The sequence below is a fragment of the Cuculus canorus genome, chromosome 11 (assembly GCF_017976375.1).
Source record: "Cuculus canorus isolate bCucCan1 chromosome 11, bCucCan1.pri, whole genome shotgun sequence".
Taxonomy (NCBI): Eukaryota; Metazoa; Chordata; class Aves; order Cuculiformes; family Cuculidae; genus Cuculus; species Cuculus canorus.
The window spans coordinates 10,558,404-10,578,271 of record NC_071411.1 but is presented as its reverse complement, the minus strand read 5'-3'; the positions used below and the strand labels follow the sequence as shown (position 1 = coordinate 10,578,271).

General features: G+C 40.3%; 1 protein-coding gene across 3 annotated transcripts in view; it reads left to right on the top strand.

The window, feature by feature from the left end:
• Nucleotides 1-18,382, top strand: part of GRM7 (glutamate metabotropic receptor 7) — a 303,115-nt gene extending 284,733 nt beyond the window's left edge. The window contains exon 10 of one of the 3 annotated variants that reach the window (XM_054076665.1): nucleotides 14,029-18,382. Coding sequence is in view for 1 of the 3 variants with exons in the window: in XM_054076664.1 (XP_053932639.1) it covers nucleotides 14,029-14,078 (50 nt within the window). In the remaining 2 variants the exon portion in view is untranslated. The remainder of the gene's footprint in view (nucleotides 1-14,028) is intronic. The other 2 variants (XM_009565813.2, XM_054076664.1) reach the window with 2 other exon arrangements.
• The last annotated feature ends 1,486 nt before the right edge of the window (nucleotides 18,383-19,868 follow it).

Genomic DNA, 19,868 nt, shown 5'->3' with positions numbered 1-19,868 from the left:
CTAGTACAGTTGGGGAAAAAAAGTTGAAAAGAGAATTGTTCAATCTTGTGCTCCTGTTGTTTGACAACTGCACAGAATTTTAGTTTCCTTGATTTTTTTACGAAATACAATGAATAATTAGAAAAAAATCAATTATTTCTTCACTTAATGGATAAACAAGTTAGACATGTGGAGCTGTATATACTCAATGTGGGTGTAAGTAAGGAAATTATTACTTGAGTGATTACTTTATAACCGTGTATTGTTACCTGCTTGGGTCAAAATCCAGGGATTTGCACCTAGAAGTGTCGTGATGTTGCTAGGAAGAGGGTTGTTTAGGCAGTGTCAGAAATGAGTTTGGGTGAGTTGTAGGCTTTTTTTAATTGGTCCTCAGTAGTTGGAGAGAAGGGAACAATGCATTCCAGGATTTCAGGTCAAATGATGGAGAGAAATGCAGCCAGCTGGAAAGCATTGCTCCTGTGCTGGGCAGCAGAGGGCAGCTGCAGAGCCCCCGCGGCCGTGCCAGTGCTCGGGGCAGGCGGCAGAAGGGGAAGGGGCACTGGCACAAGGCAGGGGAGGACATCTAGGAGCATGTTCAGGAACAAAGTCAAGAGGCAGAGAGGAATTGTTTTCTTACAGCTCTGACTTCAGGACTCCTTTGGGATCTTTTAGAAGATCACTTAGGTCATAATTTTAATTATGTTTCATGCACACTGTTTCACACTTGGCTTTAACATCTCTCAACAGAGCCTGGTTTTCCAGGTAAGATAACCAAAGTGCTATTAATTGCTTTGTTTTAAGCAGGTGAAAATAATTTGCTACTATTTGTTATCTTTCCAGTCCACAGCATTCAAATGGAAACAATTTAAATGTAGTTTAAATTAGTGTGTTTTCTGTACTGCCGGCTCCAATTAAGGGGTAATATGAATTAATTTTGTTTCTTCCCTGCCATAATCTCATAAAGATTTTCCAAGGTCCTGTACACTTCTCTAGCACGCTTCTGCTTGCGCTGAAGCACTGTGAATTTAGATGATGTAGAGGTTTGTACAGTGACTCTGCTTTCCTCTGAGAGCCAGCTCTCCCTGGATGCTCCCCGTTGACTCCTTCACTCTGAGCAGGGTTTTCCGCTCCTTGGCCTGATCCCAACTACATCACACCCCTAAGTGCACAAATGCACTGTGCCAGGTCTTCTTGAAGCCTCTTTGCAATCTTTCATTTGTGGAAGCATTGGTAAGACTTTCTGCTGTTTATTCTTTGATCTCGGTGTTGCAGATACTTTCAAACTTCACCTGACCCAGAAGTTTTTATCTGCAAAGCAGACAAGGGAGAGATAGGGGAAAGATGCAGTGAAACATGCTCAAGATTGATGTTTTTCAGCAGTACAATATCTTGTTGATTTTAGCATTAGTTTAGGGTAAAAGTAATCCTTTGCTGTTGCAATCTTATTGCCTGACTCAAAATCTCAATTTTATAGTTATCTCTCAGGGAAAAACATGATGATTTTTCAGACCCTAAACAGTATGCATCTGGCTCGACTTAAAGTCACATTTTCTTTCACTGGCTCGGATGGGAAAATTAATATTGGCAATCTCTGAATTTTTCTCTGAAGGCACTCATCTTAATAATACCTTGCAAAGTAGTCAAAGGTGTGGCTGATAAAAAATATCTTTTAGCCCAGTCCTGAGGAGGCTGAAAGCAGTGTCTGCCACTGCAGGTAGTTTAGATCATCTTTCCAAGTTAATAAAAAGGGTTTATTGATGCTGACAGAGTTATCAGTATAAGCAGTTCAGAGGCAGAGAAATAAATAATATGCTTTTTTGTTTGTTTATAGAAATCTTATCATTTTCATTGGTAAATATTCATAAATGATGAATGCCATATTTTGCCGTTGCAAAGGGGGAACGTGTATCACATGTCCCGTTTGTGGCCTATTTTTAGAGCTCACAACAATTAACTTATGATATTCTTCAGAGGAATTAATTTCTTCTGGCACTCAGTTTTCCCCTTAACATTGGCATGTCTCTCATCAGACACCATTTTATTTTGTTAATGTTCCGCAGTTATGGGCTTTGTCCAGGAATAGCACCTGGCTGCCAAGATGCCAGTGAGGATGGGCTGCCAGAGAGGAGGCACAAGAGCCATGGGATGCCCAGTTGCTTGCAGCAGAGTGCTTGAAAATGGCAAGAAACACAAAAGCATTCCATATATCCAAGTGGAAAAGTGCTATGGAAGCATCATAAGAAAGCAATAACTTTCCACATTGTTTTATACCATACCATAATTTTTTACAGCAAGCAATCCTGGCTCTGCCGAAATCAGCAGGTGCTTTGCTCTCAACTTGAGTGGGTGTGGGATTTCAGCCACAGAGTGCAATATCACTCCTGCCTGTGGAGCTGTACCTCAGCTGGGAAGTCGGGAGTTCACCATTAAACTGTCTTAAAAATGGAAAGTGTATGTTTTGTACTATACTCTATAGGATTTTTCCTTAATTTCTTTTAGAAGGACAGCTTAAATTTGCTGTCCACGGGGCAATGTTAGAGAAATGTAATGGTTACCCTGTGCCATTAGGCAAAACTTCCATCCACATAGTGTGTGGATGGAGAAATTGTGCTAGAAAAATGCTTTGAAATCAGTGCATGAGCTGTTCATTATTTATCTAGTACACTATGTGAAAATGTGCCCAACTTTCAAATAAGCAATTCATTCTTACTGTCTTTTTCTAAAGAGGTAAGCACCATGTGCAATGGTGCATACTGACTCTGCAGAATCATCTTTACATCATTTTGTGGGTTTTAGGTTGATCAGTATGATAAGCCTCCCATCCTTTCTGGGATTCATTGTGGGAAAGCCTGCTTTACTGAAATTAATGGGTATTATTCTAATCGAAATGAAGTGAGAATTTCCTAGCTTTATGTGGTAGTGCAAGCATCTGTCTAATACAATCGCTTTCCCTATGTTGCCTGAGCTTAGAGTTTCTTCATCCCTATTGAGATAAAAGTTCAACAGCAGATTGGTCTCAGTTGAATACACTTGCAGTACAACAAAGAAAACACATACTTTATGTACCCAGATCCTAAGAACCTGTCTTAGGCTATAAGAATGCCATGTCGTTGCCACTTTGACTTTAACTGATTTCTATAATTATGTCATTATCTCACCTAAGAACTGCTTCTATTATTCTTCCTATTGGATACATTCTGTGTTCTCACGAAAAGCACATCGTAAAAAAACCTGATGAATTAAAAATATACACCCCTGATAGCAGCTACTACTTGAAAGCCTTACAAGTTGAAATGGACTTTTGTTTAAAGAAAAACCTACTTCACATCCCAGTGTGCCCTGGGGAACTGGCAAGGCCATACTCTTGCTTCCTATTAAATCCTTCTGGGAACTTCAAAGCAATCCTCGTTAAAAGAATCCATTATATAGGATATTTGTAATTGTTACTTATGGCCCTGACACTAGTCTGTACGCTATTTTGCCGGTCCCCTGGGTTCAAGGCTCACTTGAAGTGTAGTTATATCATTCACTTGACTAGCTATGCAGTCTGAGTTTGCTTAAGGGCTGTGTGATAGACAGGGTAAATATCCGTTTCTAAAAGGGATAATAACAAGAAAGCCCTAAAGGTAAAATCTAGCCCTGGTTAGAATATGAGGAATTTAGAAGTAGAAGCTGTGTAAAGTGACAGACGTGAACACTCTTTAGATAGAAATACACCTGAAGCATTTGCCAAGCCCTGCACTGAGCAATACATTAGAATGCATATGCATAAACATAATTATTCTAATAATTTGAAGAAATCATTTTGTTATTAATTGCATTCTGAATGCAACAGAGGTGAAATGGGTGAATCCAGGTTATCAGATGTATATAAAGCAGCACTGAAGGGCAAGATTGCTTAGGCTGTTTTTCTGATTGTTCTCTCTTGGCATTAATCACTTATTCAAGATTTCTAGGCATTGGTGTTCACCTTATGATCTCCCTCTGAGGCAGGAGCTTATAAACATTATCAGCATTTTGCAGATTGGAAGCAAAGACACCTGAGTGGCATTTGGTGATGTAACTAGACAGATTGGTTGGCTTCCAGCCACCTTGCTTGTGTTATTAGAGTTGAGCCAGTAGAGAATCTGTCCTTGCCTTCCTGAATGAGTGTGTGCGTGCATTTGAGGGAGACTGTTTGGGCTTTTTCTTTTGCAGCATTTGATATTTTTCTGACAGCTCATTAGACTTCTAACCTTAAGCACTATGTTATGTGTCTATGCTAGGTAAAAATTTGTTCAGATGGCCCAACCTCACTCGTGATGATTTCGGCCAGTTTGGGGATTTTCTTCACCACTTCTCACTCCTTGTGGTGAACTCTGCAGAATTAAATCCCATACATTTGGGGCTACCTAGAGCAATGGGTGAATTACAACTGTGGGATACTTTAAAAAGACACTGCCACCGAGTTACTTTTGCTTGCTAGGTAGAGGTGGGATCATACTGCCAGTTCTCCATCCATCCCAGTGTACAGTCAAATGCAGTTAGATGAGTTTTCCTGGATTTGCAGTGGGAACAGTGTTTGGTGTGGACTTGCCAGCAGATTCTGATGTATTCCTCTATGCTCAGCATAGCTCACAGTGTAGGCACAGTCTACAATTTGGAGGTGGCATAAAGAAACAAATCTCTTGAGAGATATAGAGCTCAATATAGGAGTGCATCTCTGGCAAATAGTTGGAATGGTTACAGGTAGAGCAGTTTTTCTGGATCAAGGTGTTGACCAGAATGTCGCTTTTTTTGATCCAGTCTGAGCCCAAGAGGATAGCCTGAACGATTGCCCTCCCAGCAACTAGGCGGAGACAGCACCGCCAAACCCACACTGGTAATACTGTTCCCGCCTGTTTACACGGTGCCAACAGGTTGCAGGGAGATGATGAATTTGTTTTTACTCTCTTTGCATTGCATAGATCAGTACAGCCTCTGCGGCAAATCAGGTTCTGCAAATGTAATTGCATTTTGTTGCAGAATTTCTATACACATAGAAGTAGAAAATGAGACAGTCATATTATGAAAATCATGAAAAAAAATATCTGAATATATATTTATGTTTTTTAAAGCCAGACAATGTATTTGGTCTACATTTATCCAATGAACCTAGCTGTCTGGGGGTTTTTCCAGTTAAAATCTGCAGGACAGTTTTATTATTCATATTCACCTATTGGCTGTCCTTAATTAGTTTGAGGAGTTTGGCTTCAGAAACCTTACTCAGTGATTTTTTTTTTTTTGTGAGCTGTTTGCTTTATGTATATATGTTTGCAAGACTTTAATCTTCCTGACTACACAGATGTTCTTCCTCCCTGCTAGAAGGGGATATCCCAGATAACACATTCTGTGTTAAATAGCAGGAACATCTCATCTGCACACACCACCTGCTGTGGACAGGCCTAATTCCTCCATGAAGAGGTGCACAGGTATGGCAAAGGGGGGCAATTTTACAGGCTGCAGTTTGCAAGCATCTTTCAGTGCTTTCCATTGAATACTTCAAGCAATCTAATGAATCTCAGCAAAGCCTAAACAAATAACCTAATGGCACTGGAAATTCTTTGACAGCAAACTCATCTTTCAGGGAACATCTGAAGGTAATATTCAAATTGTCTTTGGCAGATTTTTAAAGGTATTTCTAATACGTGGTGCATTTTCTTATTTTGGTGGTCGTTACCTGGCAACCTACAACACTTCAGTTTATATGAATAAAACTCAAGAAAGGATTAGCACTAAAAAAACTCTACAAAAAGGCAAAACCCAAAGCAGAAGCAGATCCTCCAGGGACTGCCCATCAGAGCTGAGCATCCTCTCCCCAGGGCTAGAGTGCATTGCTGCCAACTCACGCTGTAAAAGCAAACATCAGTTCAGCATGTAAGTAGTTTCTCAAGTTATCACAGGATCATAGACAGTTGTTAAGGAAGTGGGCTATCAGCGGTAGGTGAGGAAAGACTGGGGCACAGAAGAGCTGCTGGAAGTGAGGTCTGACTTTTTGTGCACGAGGCAATCTGCAACTTTTAAAGTTATTTTTAATTCTTGCAAGAGAACTTTTTTTTCCCCCCCAGGGAAGCAACACAGCTGTGACTGCCTCCCACCTCCCCAACAGAAGTTTTTTGCTGTTAGAGCTCCAGCATGCCAAATAAGATGTGCTATCTCTGTGCCATCGTGTGCACAGGGACTGAGAAAGAATGGGACAGGCAGAGGGCAGACACAGGGCTGCTCTATCGAAGGTCACTGGAACAAAGCTACAATTTAGACAATCACGTTCATAATTAAACTCCAGCAGGAGTTCCTTTCACTGAACTGCAGGGCAAAAATATGGTTGTGGATGGTGTAGCTTCCCTTACACACTACTGCCTCGGCAAAACTGCTCAAGCTGGCCATGATCATAGAGCATGATATCTCAGGCTTGCAGAAGGCTTCTGACAAGTATCTGCAATGGGAAAGTGGCTGCAGTGCAGCAGTAGGGGAACTTGGAGAATTTCTGGCACTCTAAAAGAATATGGCTTTGGCAGCCCTGCAGACCACAGTGGCACTTCCATCCAGGAAAGTAAAGCAAAGTAAATTGAGAAAATATAGTCTCTGTGAAAAGCTGATGAGCCTTTAAACTGAACCCCTCCACCTGTAAATTAGAAAAGAGATACACAAACCTTATTTGGTTACTTCAAGAATGACCCTACCAGCCCAGAGTGAGATTTCAGAAGAACTATGTATATAGAGGTTTTGGTCTGATGTTACCTAAACCTGTTGGAGAAAGAATCCATGGTAGATGAAGAAGATGACTAAACCTTCCACATCATTCACTTTTTCTTGTGACTTTTCCCCAGAGGTGAATAACCTAACCGCGTGAGCTGCATGAGTTGTAGGAGAATGAATAGGAAATCTCAATGAAGCAGCCTCAAATCTCTTAAAAAAAAATTAGGTCTAGAGCAGATCTGTGCTGGAACAGGTCATCCCTGCCATATCAGGGATGGTAGGCATGCTTGCACCTGTGCTCGCCTGACGCGGTCTCATGGACCGTACCACTGCAGCACCTAACTGAACTTGTCACAAAGAGATACGGAAAAGCTCCTTTACATTAGAAGCAACGACTGTCAACCGTGCAAATGTGTCTGGACTCGCATAATCCACCCGAAGAGGTGGTGGTTGCTAAGCGACGTGGCCCCATTCTCTTTTTATGCCATTTTAGTTCCTTCTCAGCTTTATGTTCCATGTCTGGGGCTGCTTAATTTGATCCTATTTGCAGTGACAATTTAGGGTCTTGTGCCTTGGATACCAATTCACACAAAATGTACCAATCATCACACTTGAAAATCACATTTGGCTTTGGAGCTGGTGAAACTGAAATGGAAGCTTGGGGTTGTTTTCTGCTGGAGAGGCATTCCCAAGCCTGTGCTGTACCATCACAACACCATTATCTCCCCACACACCCCCTCCATCCTTCTGTAGCATTCTTTGATGGTGTTTATTGAATAATTATACTATTTACAGATTCTGACTTTTCTAGAGAATAAACCACCCTCAGGCCTCTTTCTCACACTCTATGTGGTTTTGCTGCTGTTGTAACTTGGGGAACATACTTCTCCAAAACCTGAACCCACATTTCTGAAGTATTAGTTAGGTGAAACTAGAAATGGGGCAGAGCGGAATAGGAGGGGTGAGGCAATTGCAGAAGTTAGGATATGAAATTTGTGGCTTTAACAATATATGATACCCAACCAAATTAGAGAAAAGTTATTTTTTATAAAGACAAACGTTTGCATTTGTCACAAAGAGTTTATGACAAGGTAGGGTTTCTGGGTGTCTTGAATGTCTCCTGAACAATCCCCCATCAGAGAAGATCCAGGGTCTAGCATTGGTCTAGAAATACAATTATTGCCGTTACACCTATCAGGATTCTGTGGTGACATCACTCAATACTGGAGGAAAAATAAGAAAGAAAAGCCATTTTCAAGAGCAAAGCAGAGGATGAAATCTTGTTCAGGAATTTGACATATATAAAAAACAATGAGGTAAGGAAAAGACAAACTTAAAATATAACTGACACCACCCACTTTCATTCTGGTTTTGATTTTCTAGCATTTCATGGAGATTACAAGCAGCATATTAGTAATACATACCATAACACACAGTGTCACAAGAACGGCAAAAGGAGTATAAGAGATGACTGTATCAAATCTCTGCAAATGTATTACATAATTGCTTTTCTGTTTCTTTCCAAAGTGTATTTATTCTTTGCAAGCAGCCCTTGCTTCTCATTACGGTGTTTTGTATAATGTGCTCTTCCTATCTTCCCTCTGGCCCGTTCTGGCTCTTCCTTGACTGAGTTCTTCAGTAATTGCTAAGGACAATCCAGTTATTCCGTGAGGAGAATCTAGAGGGCCATGCCCATCAGAAGTGATGTAGGAATGATCAGATAAGCCTATTTGGGTTGTTCAGTCCTCAGTCAGTGCTTTGACATGGGTATTGTTCACCTTGGGAATTAAATTATACTCGGTGCTGTATTTTTAGTGACACAGTTTTGATAAAACTTCACAAATAGAAACAAACTGTTCCTACAATGTTTGTCACCTGAGCAGGATGTGTCCGCTGTCAGGAGCTGGAGATGTAGGGAAATGAAATGCCGTGTGACACTGAGTTATCGCCCCTGCCAGGGCAGCGCTTGGGCGCAGTGTGTGCTGCAGCAGGAAACAACAGACCAGCTGCTGCCCCCTCTGCACTCGTCACCAGGTTGCCATCAGTACTGGATAAATCAGTAATCAGGAAACAGAAACAATCACTTTAGCAGTTCTCTGTCCCTGTTGGCATTTGTGATCTGCTGACAAACATCTCAGGCGACTGGAACACCACTGCTATTTATGGTTCTCCTCGGTGCTGAGGCGCTAATTGTTGCTGCTTTACTGAGAGTGACAGGGAAATATGACAGCTAAAGATGATATAATTTATAAGAAGAGAAGGCTGTAAAGCAATTATGCAGGAACACACTTTTTACTAATGTTATATTTGTAGTTTAATGTATTCATATTCTGGTATTACAACATGAGGTTCTCTGTGCTAATCGGCGTAAAAATAGCACAATTCTGGCTGCAGCTTGGAAACAAGCAACTGCCCACTGACTCATGCAATAAAATTAAATATTTTTTCTACAACCTTAGGCATTCATATACTCGATGAGTTGCCAGAACACTAAAGTAGGGAGCACAACAGGAGAGATGTGGAAAAGTGACACAGCGATCTATTTACGTTCAGGCACTAAAGTTTTCTCCAAGCTTCATTCCATTGTTGGGTTTTGGCAAGCATGTAGAATCATTTAGGACTGTTGCTTTCGTCTCTTTCTCATATATATTCCCCAATCTAAAGGCAACAGAGTATGTGCATAGGTCTGTCTGTCAGGCACAGAGACAGAGGAGGAGCCACATGCATCCATTTCCCTTTTAGGTGAACTAGAAATAACAATCAGCCTCTGTTTTGCGTGGCATGAATGATACAGGATTCTAAGCAAGAATTAAGAAAATAAAAAAGAAGAGGTAAGCATACTCTGCCACAGTAACTACAAAGGAAATCGGAGCAGAAGTTCCAGACTTGTAGCCATCACAATGTCAGTTCTTGCTCAGTGCTGAAAATACTAAGATCATGTTTCATATATTTGATAGCTTGAGATGCCTGTGGGCTATAATAAAATTAATTTTTTGCACTGTAAATCTTTTCTCTTTAAGCATGGAAGAGGTTACAAATGTGCATAAAATTGAAGTGGAACTGATTAAAATCTCACTCTGAGCAAGTATTGATAGATCTGCCTTGCTTTAGGACGCTGTGAGAGCTTCTTTCTTTGTGGCCCATGCTCAAGATAATGAAAACTAGTCAAGTGATGAAACTTATATATCTAAAGAGTATTTTTGCTTCTGTGTATTTGTTTTTAATATGTGATTGTCACAGAGATGCAGTTCAAATCCTGTTACTCACTTCTGGAAAGCGATGAGTGTAGACTATCACTGCCCCCACCGTGTGTTGGGCACATGAAGTAACAGCTGAAAAGGAAAGGCATTTAATTAATCATTGTGCTATAATCAAACTGTGTATTTTCGGCGTGCAGATATACAGGTTGTCTTTATCTGGCTTGTACCGCTGTAGGCTGTTTGTGGGTGTCTTAAAATGGATGCTTGCAGGGGAGCACTGTGGGATTCATTCATGGCCAATGGGAGAAGGCACGGCACATAACTAAGAGGAGAACTCACAGCTCACGTGGTTGTCAGTATCTTGTATACAGTCACATCCTTGAAATTAATGCCGTGCCTTGAAGTGTCTGGGGTTTGTGTTGACCAAGATGACTTCTTAATGCTTCTGTCAGTCCAGCTGTCAGGAAATTTAATGCCTGTCCTGTCTCAGTTCCTCTTGGAAGACATTGCTCTTGCCTTCTTGGTTTTTCAGCATTCCCGATTACTTTCAAATTGAGAGTGAGTGTAATGCTCATAAAACCAGAAGACTAACGGCAATGTCAGCAGTACAAGGCAGATGGGATAGTTGCACCTTCCTTCTATCCAGCGCTGCGTGTTAGCAGTAATGTGATATGACACACCCATCACTCTGTGCATCCCTGCAGCAGATCTTCCCGGCCTTTTTGAAGTGTGACAGCCTAGACCAGGTTCCACTACAATGTGGACAAAACAATTTTCCTTTCAAGCAAAGTTCAGGCAAAACTATAATGGGAGCTGAAAATCTTGTGCTACACTCTGCTTGACAAATGCATGGGATGTTTTTACCTGTGTCTGGACTGAGCCTGAAGATTGTTTCTAGTACAGTGGTCCTGTCTGTATACATGAAATTGTATTCTTCAGATATTCCTCATTCTAAATTCTTCTCCTATTAACATTTTTGCTATTCACCACTAATTAGCAGAAAAGGGCAGCTGTCACTAGCAGCGACATGTAGCCTCTTTAAAGAGAAAGGTCCTCTTTTTTCAAAGAAGTTACACAATGCAAATACTTCAAAAGCACATTTATTTAATATACAGGCAGTCAGTATCTAGGATGTTTCCTTTCTGCATGGTATTTAAAAATATCCAGCTGTCCACATTTATCCTGCAGTTTGCTTCCTTGTTTCTTCATGCTGAATTCAGGAAAGGGGGATGCAGTTTCTATGTGTATCTCTGTGCGGAAGGTATACTCCAGTGTTTCAGATTTTGCTTGCCACAGCTATTGGCTTGCTTCCAATACATCCTAGTCATTGACCATCTGAGTTTGACATAATTTTATGTGTATTAATTAACATGTATACGTTATTTGCAAGAGGGCAATCTGTTTTCACTGTTGGAAAGTTGTCATCCATTGACACTAAGATCAACACAGCGGCTGAGATCGCTATCTATTTACCATTTAAAGAACAGGGAACACTCATGTATTCTGGATTAAAGCGTGGTGAATTCTGTTAATGCTGATGTTTCATTAGCATTCTCTATTTTCATGTAAATTAATTTCTTCGAGAAAAAGCAAGTCCATACCTGGTGCTAATTGCCAATGATAATGATGAGCTGAGACTCAGTAGAGATTCATTATCGAGGTAGACTGCCTCTTCTGAAGTCTTCAAATCAAGACTGGAGCTGTTCTGGAAGTTATATATCAGCTGAGCACCAGGTTGCTGGAGTTAGTGCAGCAACAGGGCTGTGAAATGCACCAGCCTCATTACAAAAGACGTGATATCCTCTGGCCTAACAGCCTCTAGAATCACGGAAGATTGTCTGTCCTGTCCTCAAATAACCATGAAGCTTTTATTGATCAGTTTATCTAAATTATGGATGATGCTTTTGTCAACTACATGACCCTTGTGAAACAGAGAACTGCCAAAGATAATTTCACTGTCTGAGGTTTAGATGCGTGGAGCCCATCTTTTCACAGAGAGGTTACAGAGGTATGTTCTATCAACAGTATTTCTTGGCTGAATTCATTTGGCACTAGTGGTTCATTGTCATATTGAAAATAAGAAATGAGCTACTGTGGTTGAATTTGTGAACAAACTATCAAGCAAAATATCAGGTTTGCTGAAAGCTTGCATAAAACCCCTGTAAGCATTAGAGTGGTAGACATTATATGAGCCAGCATTGGAGAGAACAAAATTCTCCTTCTCTGTCATAGGAGCTCTATTGCTACTTGAAACTGGAGCATGTAATGGATAAAGCTGAAGTATATCAGAAAATAATGTATGTAATTACCTTGCAACCTGTTTCATGATTATATTTTTTCCACCTACATTTTACCTCTCTTCAGCATTTAATAGCATAACGCAGTTTGTTGAATATTTGCACCCAAGTCTTGAAGGATAACGAGTTTTTACCCTGCCATGTGCTGAATACCTTGATGTCCAAGAGAAGTTAATGGGAACTGAAGATGATCAGCAATTTGTAGGATCGGTCCTTGATCGAACAGACAGCTCTGGCTCTTGTATGGAACACGGTTAAATAGCTGAATAGGGCTTCAAAATAATACTGCACAGCACTGGGGTTACACAGGAGTACATTCTTAAATGACAGTCTTGAAAATAGCTAAGAGTAAAATTGTTTTTTTGTCAGTAAAGTTGATAGTGAACACCATGGAAAGTATTTACATTTGACTTCACTCTCATGCATTATACTCAAAATATTCTGAATTGTTGGTGGAGAGCTTGTCCTTCTTTCAGCAAGTATTTGTGAAAAGTAAGCCACCTGAAAACGTAAGAGTGGTCTCTAACTAATAATGCTATCTGGCTGTTGCACATGCCAAGGGAAAATAGGCGCTGACTGTGGGTAGCAGAGAGAAGTGTGTTAGGTCTCCAAGGCAGGAGGGATGCTCCAGAAGCCTGGCAGACCTCCTGTCCCACCCCAGGCAGGGCAGTGATGGAGGCAAAAGGAGCAGCAAAAATTTTCCACAGTCCCAGAAAATCAGCCCTGAGCCTTTTCCTTACTTATCTTCTAAATGTGTACTTTATCAGGGGATGCATTGAGGCTCGGGTTTGTTTACATACTCAGTTTTCTTGAGGTTGATTATGATTCACATTAACGTATTTTATGTAACGTATTTTGTTGAATCAAAGTTTCTCAAAAAACCCACAAATGCTGAATAGGGATAGTTGATAATAACAGCAATGCTTGGTAGTTTTAACCTTTTGAGAATATCCATTAGCTTAAACAGGTCTCATGATAACTCAGTTAGTTAGAATACAGATTTTAATCTTTACTGCAAGAGCACACATACTTCATACCCCCATTTTTTCTTCCCCCCCCTCCTTTTAATTGAATAAAGGGCAAAAGGCCTTTTCTGTATTCATTGAAACACAGTTCAATATAAAAATCTCATAAACCCGGTACAAGTAGTTACATATTAGTTACAGAATTTGCATATAAATAGCATTGGTTTGGTTAACATGCCTGATGGAGAACATGTTATCAGTTGATATGTCCCTAATCTGTCAGTGTGGCCAAAATATTTTTCTCTGTATTCAACTGCAAATATTTACAGTTTTTACAGACAGAAACTTGTAGGATTGTTCACAAAATAGTTATTTACTGGTATTATTTATTTATGTTTGCAAAGAGATTGAATTTGAAGGTCATATTTAGGAAAAGTAGTAGCTTAATCCTCACACTGAAAAATTCTCAGAAGTCATAAAACTTGAATAAGAGTCACTTTATCCTTGAAAAAATAAAACAACCCAAGCACACTTAGCCCAGGAGATTTAAGAAGTTGTAGAGAATATCACTTTTTTTTTTTTTTTCCCCACGGTGCCTCAGCAGTGAAGTCATACCAACTGCAAGAGTATAAAAAAAAACCAATCAGCAGTAATTTTGTTTATAGCCATAGCTAAAGCTGGAGACACTGCTTTGGCTGATCTAATAGCCATCTGCCTGGAGTCAAGTCTGTAAGAGGGAAGGTGCTCATGGAGATGTGGGAGCCGCCGGTGCATCCCTGGCCGTTCCCGCAGCCCTTGAACTAGCAGCCAGCACTCTCTGAAGGGGTCTGATCTGAAGGCGTTTCTGACTGTTCTGCGGTTTTCTTTCAGGCCCTGCTGCAAAAAAGAAGTACGTCAGTTATAACAACCTGGTTATCTAGTCCGTTTTGCCATGTGGGGTGGAGGACAGGTGAGGAATTTCATCCACCGCTGGCACAGACCTCCTCCCGAGCTGCGGGGTGTCCGCCTTGGGAGGGGCGAGGGCACGGCGACGCTGCGGGAAAGCGTGAGAGGAGCCCCGCGCTCCCAACGGCTGCTCCCTGAAATATCCTTCATCGCTCTCGGCTTAGTACGTCGCTGGCACTGCTGTTGGCCGTGGCCTTGGACCTGCTCCGGCCGTGGGAGCCACCGTGCCCACGCGTCCGGCTGCAGCACGGGAGGACGGGCTCCCCAGGGTGGGCTGCGTTCAGCTGCAAGGACTTTAAGGGGCTAATTCTGTCTTTCTATGTACTTCCAGACTGCAAGTTTTTGAACTTTCTGTACAGTTTGTGAGGATTTTTGCATATTGCCATCCATGTTGTTCGAGTTCACTGTTTGTTTTTTGAATGCACAGTTTCATTGAGGCCCTATTCTCTCAGACTTAGCACATCTAAAAAAAAAAACCAACAACTAAGGATTTAAAAGATCTATGTACATGACTTGTATGATTACAATTGTATCACTGCAATCCATAAACATTATTTTTTTTTTTAACCAAACAAACAAAAATTACTTTAAAGACCAAAAACTGTGCTGGCGAAGTTAGTCCCCCTCCCCTTCACAACTCTGATGGCCTGCAGAGGAAGCAGAAAGGATTTTTGCTGAGTTTTAGTAGAGGTCTTGATATTTGGAATGCATGCCAGTAATGTATTTTATGGTACATGTTAATAATTTATGTTTGATATTTGTATTTGTGTTCTATTTTGTTATTTAATTTAAGGTATATGACTATTTTGCAATAATTTCAATAATTCTTATGATATTTGGAAGAAAGATTATGGCTTTTACATGTCTTGAGGTTTTTTTTTTCTTTGTTGATGCCCCACCATGATTGACCAGTGTGATAAGGACTTAAAAAAAGCATGTATGTTTTATACTGTTTGTAATAAGTAATTTCGTTAATCTTGCTGCTTATGTGCCAATTTAGTGAAACCAATCTTTGCCGCAAACTCCTCCCTTCCTTTCCATTCTCTCAATCCTGTGATATTATCCAAGAATGTATCAATAAAGGTTTTTGGTTAACTTTTTTTATTTACTCCAATAAATATATTTTTTCAGTTGTTCCCTTCCCCTTCCCCCTTGTGACTAAAGTTTATTTCACGATGTTGTCACATGTGGACATCCGAAAACCTGACACAGAGGTACTTCAGGCTTTGTGCATAAAGAGTGGGTCTGGAGAAGATCTTAGGGAAACTGGATGCTAACTTGAAAAAAAACCAAACAAAACCAACCACAAAAGGTGCTTTTTTTAAGCACCCCCAAAAGCCAAGTTACAGTCACACAAAGAAGTCCCTCCTATCTGCTTGTGATGGTCTCCAAAGCTGTCTTCAACTGTTAAGTCATCTTTATGACCTTGAAGGATATTATGTTCCATAGCACACCAGCAAGCAATTAAATGAATGACTAATCAAAATCAATCTGCCAGGCAACTGTTGAGTGATCTGGGGGGCAAAACGGAAAAGTTTAGGCAAGAGGTGAGAGGAAACGCATTCCAATTGCAGCGCGGCACCTGTGTGTTGCCTTGGGCATATTAACAGCATTTTGGGTGCAATGTGACAATTACTTTGGAAAGTATTTAGCCTCCCGTTTTCTCTAGACAACTTGATCAATTATACTGATGAAGTTAATTAGCATCAAAAGAAAATTTGACAGCTGCAACATGGGCCACAGTGCATAGTGATGAAGACCTCCATGTCAGACTGACTGCTCAACGCATGCAAGCATGGGGGCTAGATAGATGTTTGCAAGGTCTTCTTGTTGTTTTACTATTCATAGATATAATAGTGAATTACAGCAGCCAAAAAAAATGAAATTCAGGGTAAGAAAATATTTTGTTAGCAAAAAATTATCAACCCAACAAATAATGAAAGCAGAGTCTCTGCAATATTATCCTTTTTCTATATATTGCCCATAAACACAAGGACAGAGACAGCATTGGGCTAAATAAGTACACTACTATCAAACAGATTCTTGTTCAATGACCTTGGGTTTTTTTCTGAATGGGCAAAAAAAATAGTTTGTTGGTTTGGTTTTCACTTTTTTTGGAGTAGGGGGAAATGAGGTGGAAGGAAGAAATGGTGCTTCTTGGGTTTGATTTCTTTACTATCTTCTCCCAGCTCATTTTGCATTTGATCCAACACAGAATAAAACCTGAGCCTTCCATTTTTCTGCTTGTTTTGTGTTCAATATGTGTGTGTGGGCATACACACACCCACCTCTCGCATGCATGCACACGGCGTGTGTATAGCAACTACAAGCCTTTGGTTCATGATGTGCGTTGTTCGTTAAAGGTTATGATGTTTTATACATCTGACTGGCATTTGGGGCTGAATTTCTTCTGAATGTGCACAGACTCAACATCAAAGTTCTCTACTCATTTACTTCAGGTTAACACATAGTCAGACCTAAATGATTTATCCATGCTGAATGGCTTTCTAGTTTGAGCACTGCCTGAAAAACTAAGTAAATCAAGGAGGCATGAAAAGCCTGCAAATATTTAATGTATAAAAGTACTACTTGGCATATGCTTGCTTTGATTTGTGTCATTCACCAGTGTCTTCTACATCCAGGTCACTGGTGAAGCCAGTGCAGGCAAGGTCATATGGTTATAGTTCTTCTACTAGGACAACTGAAAGTTCAACCAGCTTATGACTGGCACTCAGTGTAGAATTAAAGGAGGCAGACCTATGCTCATACATCTCTATTACACCTAACTATATGATAAAATACATTAATCGTTGTATCTATACATGTATAAATCTCCTTATATGCATAACCTCCTCGTGTTATGTATGTACATAAACATAATTTATAATCAAAATACAACCATGCTTGTAGTAAAATACTTATGGATTAATTTTGATATTTAATAATATTAATGCAATAGTAATTTTTTTAATCACCTCTAACTCTCTGTCTATGTATTAAAACTCTTCAGTGAGTCACTGAGCAAGGCACTTTTAACAGCTTTAACAGATGAAAATATTGCATATAGACTGTTAATTGTTTTTTTATTCCACAAGCTACACCATGCTATTAAACCCACACAGCATATTTTGAAACAAACAAACAATAAAGAGCCCCTAGCTCCATTTAAAGTCCTTTATTTTACAGTTGACTCTACTTAGCGTTAGTGCAATATTACTGTTGTTTTCATAACACCTTCATCTTAATGTCCTTTGACTACATATTGGCATTATGAAACTGGTTTTGGTCCCTTCAGTGTGTGCTTATACCTGTGAAATGAACAGAGGCAAATGTATCTGGCCCGTTGCATGTTTTATGTTGTGTAAACGATAGCTGTCCAGGATGGGGTGTTTCATGAGTAAGGATTTGGCACACAGACCTCAGGCTGTATAGAGCAGAGAAGTGGTTACTTGAAGTAAGTGTATATAGAGTAAGATGTGACTGTGGGCTCTGCACCTCCTTGGAAACCCATCCTTCAGCTGAAAGTGATTCAGCCACCCAAGTCACAGCCATAACTCCCCAACCTCCCTGAGGTGCTGCTGACACGGGAAGGCAGATCAGCTACTCGTATGTGTACTCATGCTCGGGCTCTGGAACACATCTATAGCACAACACTCAACAGAATAAATTCTTCCAGTCTCATCAAGATGAACATGCTGTGAAAAATGCCTGTGTGATTGCGCTAGGCAAAAATTGTGAAGAATGGGAGTGATTTTTTTTGTTGTTGCAATTTATTATTTAGTCTGAATTATACTCAAATTGTTTTGGTATGTTAATGCCAAGTTTATTGTTCATAAATATCATTGCAGAGTTAAGATTTCTGGGCATGCTATATGATAGATAATGACAATTATTTAGGCTGAGTCAGAGCTTAGTATTCATTTGTGACATTAATTGCCTTTATATATAATTAAATGCACTATAATGCTTCCATATACGGAATCTGTGCATCCATGAAAGTGCTAATCAAACATATTTATTAATTTCTAAGAGAGCTTTCTGTAAAGGCTTTGATGCAGTTGAGTGTTTTTTGGTAAACAGTCTTTTTGATAAAATGTTTAGCAAAATATTTTGATAATTGCTTTTTGTGCTACAGGCATAATTAATATTATTTATAATAAATTAATAAAGCCAAGGGGTGAGACACTGCTTCCATCCTGCTCAGCGAACGTTTTGACTCCCACAGAGTCAGAATTACACCACCAGCTGTCAGCATCCGTGGCCTTTCCCAAAAGTACTTCAAAAAGACAAATTTCGAGTATGGCAAGGTGGCTGTGTGCATGAAGTTACAAAAGCTGGTGTCCCACAAGATTCGGGCTGTGCCCTCTGGGCTTGTTTCTATTAGTTATTCACCTTCAGCCCACACTTTGGAGGACACAGATTTGAACTTACACCTCCCACATCTGAGGCTGCCAATTTCAATTCCCTATTTTATTGTAAGCTTGCCAGTCATCACAGCTTTATTTAATATTTACTGAGAAAAGAAGAAAGAAGGGTTATGAGGAGGCAAGTGAGAGAGTTGCTGCTTTTGAACCTGTTATTTTAGTCTCTTGAGAGCACATTGTGAGAGTCTGCTGGTGCACTCAGTTTCCAAGGAGGGACACATGCTGGTTTGCTGGCATCTCACTGGCAATCTCTGCTAAGAGGAGCATATTTCCTCACGCCAAATGTTTAGGAAATCCGTGTGGTTGCTTTCTAGTCACTGAGCAAGTCATCCAGTTGCTAAGAATTAGATGGCAATAACGGTGGGCTCCAGGGCAGGCTGCCCACCCACTGCGCCGCCTTCAGGGATTGAGCTCGTCACCCTGCAAGCTGCTGCTGTCCTTGCTGGAGTTAACATTATGACCTCTCTTCTCCCTATCTGCAGCAGCAAGATCTTCTTCAGCCACATACTTTGTTTTGGGTTTTTTTCTTTAAACCCAGGTCAGTAATTGCCTGAAAATTCTCTTTTTGCTGTATGCCTATCAAGTATTTACAATTTAAGCTTCATAATAGTGTCTGCAGTAGCAATACATCATAACACTTATATGACTTCTTTTGGCCTATATCATGGTCAGTAAATCCAAGACCTCTAGATGGGTCAGGAATTGTACCACTTTAACTACTACTATTAAGTTGTGCATAGGCGTGTATTTATTTTCCAAGATGTCTGTTTGCTTTTTCAACAGTCACCACACTTTGTATTTGTATCACACATTTATTTTCAGTAACTGTTTTATTTTCAGTAACTGCTTCTATTTTCTACTGCTTAAGAAGACTACTCTTTCTCTTTTTCCTCTTAAAAATGATCCCAACTTTATTTTTTCCCCTTTTTTTTTTTTATTCCTGTAGTATGTAATGTATATAATGTACGAAACCAAAAATAGACCCCGTGCAGAAAACGGACCTACAGGGAACACTATCAGCTTTCCCTTCCAGCTTCTGCTGGAACTCACTTAGAAGAGCTAAGCTGCATTTTGCATTCCTTAGGAGAAGAGCTGATGAGCAGCGTGCACAAATGCCTTGTAAATAGGCTTCAAGAGCCTCTCAACTGCTGCAGCCACGGGCATCGTGCGGCAGCAGCCACAGCAGAGGTCCTGATGGCTGCCAGACCGAGGAAGCAGTGGGGCCACAGAGCAGCGGGGAAGAAGGACAGAAGGGACACAGTGGTAGTTTATTTTCCATTATTAATACTTTGTTGTTGATGAATCCTTAATCATCAGTCTGTTACATCTCTCTTTGCCTCT